At 49.5% G+C, this 5,246-nt stretch overlaps 1 protein-coding gene across 3 annotated transcripts in view; it reads left to right on the top strand.

Annotated features, from left to right (window-relative positions):
* Nucleotides 1-8: 8 nt before the first annotated feature.
* The window catches only part of NEURL1 (neuralized E3 ubiquitin protein ligase 1), a 158,756-nt gene continuing 153,518 nt past the window's right edge, over nucleotides 9-5,246 (top strand). For 2 of the 3 annotated variants that reach the window (XM_017851741.1, XM_017851742.1), the window contains exon 1: nucleotides 12-334. In XM_017851741.1, coding sequence (XP_017707230.1) covers nucleotides 16-334 — 319 coding nt within the window. In that variant the 5' untranslated portion in view covers nucleotides 12-15. Of the gene's footprint in view, nucleotides 335-5,246 lie in introns of all 3 variants that reach the window. The other variant, XM_017851739.1, reaches the window with a different exon arrangement.

Below are 5,246 nucleotides of genomic sequence, written 5' to 3'. Positions count from 1 at the left end.
CCCCCGCCAGGGGCCATGGGAGGCAGTTCCCCCCGCTCGCGCCGGGCCCCCCGCGGCGGGGGGGACCCGCCAAGGACCGCGAAGTCCCGAGAAAGGAAGCAGAGAAGAGGCCCGCCCGCCCCGGCCGCAGCCCCAGCAGGGCCCTCCCCGGCGGCGCGCACCCGCGCGCGTACACTCGCACACCGCACCTCAGCTCCTGCCCGGCCTCGCCCCCATCAGCGAGCGCCGAACCCCCTGGGGCCGGATGCCATGGGTAACAACTTCTCCAGTATCCCCTCGCTGCCCCGAGGAAACCCGAGCCGCGCGCCGCGGGGCCACCCCCAGAACCTCAAAGGTAGGCTCCCCGGCCGGGCGCAGCTGGAGGATTGGGGCGCAGGTGGAGGGCCAGGGAGGTGTGGTTGGGGAGGACTGGCAGACGCCACCTGTTGTGCGGGTCTGGAGGCCAGAGATGCACCTCTGGCTGTGGAGTGGGCTGGGGGTGGAGGGCAGCCGGCGATGATGGTGATGGAGGATGGCGTCCCGCGGGGTCTGCGCAGTTCTGTCTGCTGGCACTGGGAACGTCAGTGGAGTCCCCTTAGGCCATGGTGTTAGGCGAGCCTGAAGAAGTGGGAAAGGACGTTTGCCAGGTCGATTGGGGAGTGGGGAGTGAGGAGGGAAGCTTGGGTCGTCAGTCTTCAGGGAGGCACCTCGGTCGGTCTCCTTTCCATCGGCCCTAGGGCTGGAGAGACCAGGCTGGGAGCACTAGTTGCATTTCCAATGGGAGAGTTTTAAAAATTCAGGACAGGCTTACAGCAGACTGGAATAAAGGCTCAGAGCTGCTGGTTCCTGGGGTCCTTTGTAGCCGTTGGCTTTTCGCATCCTTTGAATTAGTTTGATTTCTGGTTTTCCCAAAGACCAGATATCCAGTCAGAGCCCTAGAAAAGAGGGGTTGGCAGCCTTGAAACAGAGGGACATTTACCAGGAATGTCTTTGCTCTCCATCGGCCCAGATCCACTCAGCACCCTCAGGGTGGCCCTAGGCCCAGTCTCCCCGTTCCGAGCCTGCCATTCGTGTCTTGGACTTTCCAATGCTGTCTTTGACCTCTGGAAGACACTGCTGGGTCCTCCTGGGCCCTCAGACCCTACTAAATTCCTTCAGGAAGGATAACAATAGTGCCCTTTAACACAAGGCATCGAACTTTCTCAAACACGTTTTCAGCAGGCGTGGACACTGCTTGGGGTAGTCAGCAGAGCAGAGCTAATCACACTATACCCATTTTACAGATGAGGAGAACCAAGGCTCGCTTCAGGTTCCCAAAGCCAGTCAGACCTCAGCGCTAGGTGCTAGGCTGTAGACCCCTACCTTTTGACTTGGAATTCTGTCCCTTCTTTTGCTGAACAGTTAACTTTTAAGACCAGGGAAGAGAAGGAGAGACGGGACCACTGTCCTGCATTCTAATACTCCAGCTCTTTCAAAACTTCAGCTCTCACTTGGCTCAGGAAAATCAATGGGTTTGTTGGGTCTTTCTGGAAATTAATATGGCAATGTATGTCAAGATGCTCTAAAAGTATCAATTTGTTGGTCAGGTGCGGTGGCTCACATCTGTAATCCCAGCACTTTGGGAGGCCAAGACAGGTGGATCACTTGAGGTCGGGAGTTCCAGACCAGCCTGGCCAACGCGGCAAAACCCTGTCTCTACTAAACATACAAAAATTAGCCGGGCATGGTGGTGCGTGCCTATGATCCCAGCTACTCGGGAGGCAGAGGCAGGAGAATCCCTTGAATCTGGGAGGTTGCAGTGAGCTGAGATCGTGCCACTGCACTCACTCCAACCTGGGCAACGGAGCGAGACTCTGTCTCGCAAAAAAAAGAAAAAAAAAATCAATTTGTTGACTTTGTAATTTTACTGAGAGGAATTGATCCTAAGGAAGTGAAGATGAAGGCATATATACTTATGGCACTAGGCTAGGATGTTCATGGCAGTGCTATGTATACTAGGTGGATAACCTAAATGCTCAGTAATCGTGGTATATACTCTTGGTAGAGTACTATGCAGTCGTTAAAATTATATTTGTGGGCCGGGCGCGGTGGCTCAAGCCTGTAATCCCAGCACTTTGGGAGGTCGAGGCGGGCGGATCACGAGGTCAAGAGATCGAGACCATCCTGGCTAACACGGTGAAACCCCGTCTCTACTAAAATACAAAAAATTAGCCGGGCAAGGTGGTGGGCGCCTGTAGTCCCAGCTACTCGGGAGGCTGAGGCAGGAGAATGGCGTGAACCCGGGAGGCGGAGCTTGCAGTGAGCTGAGATCCGGCCACTGCACTCCAGCCTGGGCGACAGAGGGAGACTCCGTCTCAGAAGAAAAAAAAAAAAAAATTATATTTGTGAAGAATATTTGATGACTTTGGAAAATGCTCACAGTATGATGACAGAATACAAAGTTGCGAAGACTGTATGATCCCAATTTTGTTTAAAAAGTGATATGAATGCAAAAAATCCCAATGAAAACAAAACAAGCAAAAATGCTTGTAAAGTTTCCAAAAGATTAACACTGATTTCCTCTGGATATGGGATGGTATGGGATTTTTTTTCTTTTTTATATTTTCCATTTTTCTAAAATTTCTATAATAAGCAATATTATTTTTGTAATCAGAAAGAAGCTTTCAGTGTTAGCAAGTATGAAGACTGTTTCTGAGCATTGGAAACAGATTCCTAATGAAGCTATGAATATCGTTCAGCTCAACCTTCTCTGCAAGTGAGAATAATGAGGGAAAAGAATAATTGCCCAAATTAAAGTGGGAAAACTGGGCCCTGTCCTTCAGGGGGCAGGGGTTAGCTGGGGGCCAGAGGGTTGACTTGGCCCTTAATATTCACAGACTGTCTTCCTGAGAAGGCCTTGCTCCATCTTTGTCTCTATGGAAACCCAGAGAACCCCCCACTAATTGCATCTTTTTAATCTAAAATTTGGAATTGTGGGGATCTGAGGTCTCTGTGGCTAGGGTCTTTGGGAGAAGGCAGGAGTGGGGCCCCCAACCACACACCTACTCTAGGTGACCATGGGAATTTGATCCCACTGCTACTAAGACTGAAATGAAGGACAGAGTGTGCCCATGAAGGACACCAGTTGTTGGCTCTGTCCTTCACCCAGGGTCTACTGATCCTGGTGACTTCTCAGCTTGACTTCTAGGGACTGCTTCCAATTTTTCTACTCTAATAGAGCCATCACCTTTATTCTGTAATTGTTTAGTGTTTATTCCCAATTCCCTTCTAAATGTGTCAGCATTGACCTACGAGTCTTCTCTGATGTATCAGTGGTCAGCCAGAAGTCCATTCTAATTGTGTTGGTGTTGACCTGATAGGCTGTGATGTTAACTGCCTACCCAGAGTTCTGCTGGGATGTACTCAGCCAGAATTCATCTCTAATTCTTATCAGTGCTCATCCAGAAATTTCCTGGGAGTAGGGGTGGAGTGACTGTCTTGATTTTTTTTCTCTCCTTACATAATTGCAATCTCTTGATTCCTCACCATTTTAATTAAAACAACTGGAAGGGACCTGGTATACTAGGGATCCTGGGACTGATCAGAGATCTAAGATAGGTCTGGCTGTCAGACTGACATGACATGGGACCTCACCATCGCCTCTCGGGTGGTAGACTTTGGTCTTCTTCCTGGGAACATACTGACCCCACTGTGCTGCTGGTGGTTCCCACTGGGTTCTGAACAGTGTTGGTCTAGGAGTGTTCAGGGGAGAGGTCCACGGTGTAGCTCTGGGCTTAGCACCAACAGGCAGTGCCCGAGGAGCTCCTATGTGCCCAGCTCGGAGGTAAGACACCCCTGGCCTTTCCCAGGCTGGAGATCTACTTGAAAGGCATGACTGAGGGAGTGAATGGAATCAAGTGTTTGCTTGGTTGGACTGTCGAAACCCAGATGTGTGGGCAGAGGTCAGAGAAGGGGCATCCGGGAGGATCTGAGCTGGACATGGAGGGAACTGCGGGAACTGGATAGACAGCAAGGGATGCATCAGAGTCCTAGGGTGTGGGAGAAGGAGGAAAGGCACAGATAGTAAAGGCTTGGAGGGGCTCGAGCGTATATGTATATATTACATGTAATAGAAAGTATATGTATATGGAAGTTATGTATATATTTTCAGTGAGGGGCACAGAGTAACTGGGGTAGGGTGCACTGGAGGTTCATGCCTCGTGGAGAAAAATACAAAGAATAAAGATTTTCCTCCTTACCCAGGTCTTTCTGAGTGCCTGCCTGCTGAGTGCTAAGTGGTGAGGGACAGGCATTCTAGGAAAGCCCATGGGGAGGGCTATTCAGCCCCAGTGGTTACCCATAGATGGAGACTGGATGGGCTACCTCCCATTTTTTTTATTGTAAAATTTACATAACCTGAAATTTGTCATTTTAAAATGTATAATTCAGTGGCATTTAGTACTTTTACAATATTGTACAACCACTGTCTCTACCTAATTCCGTATATTTTCATCATTCCAAAAGGAAACGCCATGCCCATTAAGCAGTCACTCCTGTTACCCTCTCCCCTGAATCCCTGGCAACCACGAATCTACTCTTTGTCTCTATGGACTTGCCTATTCCAGGCATTTCATATACATGGAAGGATACAATATTTGTCCTTTTGTATCAAGCTTCACTTACTTAGCATAATCTTTTCAAGGTTCATCCATGTTGTAGCGTGCACCTTTTTTCCTTTTGTGGTTGAATAATATTCTATTGTAAGAATATGCCACATTTCACTTATCCATTCATCAGTTGGAAGACTTGAGGTTGTTTCTACCTTTTGGTTTTCATGAATAATGTTGCTATGAACATCTGTGTCTAAGTCTTTGTTTGAACACCTGTTTTGGGTTCTTCTGGGTATACACCTAAACGTACACCTCCCATCTTTCAAAAGGTGGTGCTTCTTGAATTGGATACTTCACAAAGTCACTGGTTGTGACAGCTGTAGGAAGGCCGTCCCCCTCCATGTCTGGCTGGGTGTGATGCCAGCGAGACACCTGTTGTTTTCACTCTCTTTTCTATGACGGCTGAGGCTCCTGGGGGGGCTGAAGGAGGAGCTGTGAAGGTTGACTAAGGATCTTGATTCTTGTGGTGGGCCAGAGTGAGTCATGGGAACTTGTCTGTAGACCCTGAATTTCTTCACTACTCTTTGGGGATGAGAGCAGGGGCGGGGGAAGGCTTATCTGTGCACAAGGTCTTAGCTATTTTCTTTTCCTCCCTCCCTCTCTCCCTCTCCCTCCCTC

Source organism: Rhinopithecus bieti, unplaced genomic scaffold (genome assembly GCF_001698545.2).
Source record: "Rhinopithecus bieti isolate Rb0 unplaced genomic scaffold, ASM169854v2 scaffold_31787, whole genome shotgun sequence".
Taxonomy (NCBI): domain Eukaryota; kingdom Metazoa; phylum Chordata; class Mammalia; order Primates; family Cercopithecidae; genus Rhinopithecus; species Rhinopithecus bieti.
Note: the sequence above shows the minus strand (reverse complement) of the source record. Positions and strands in the feature narration are given on the sequence as shown.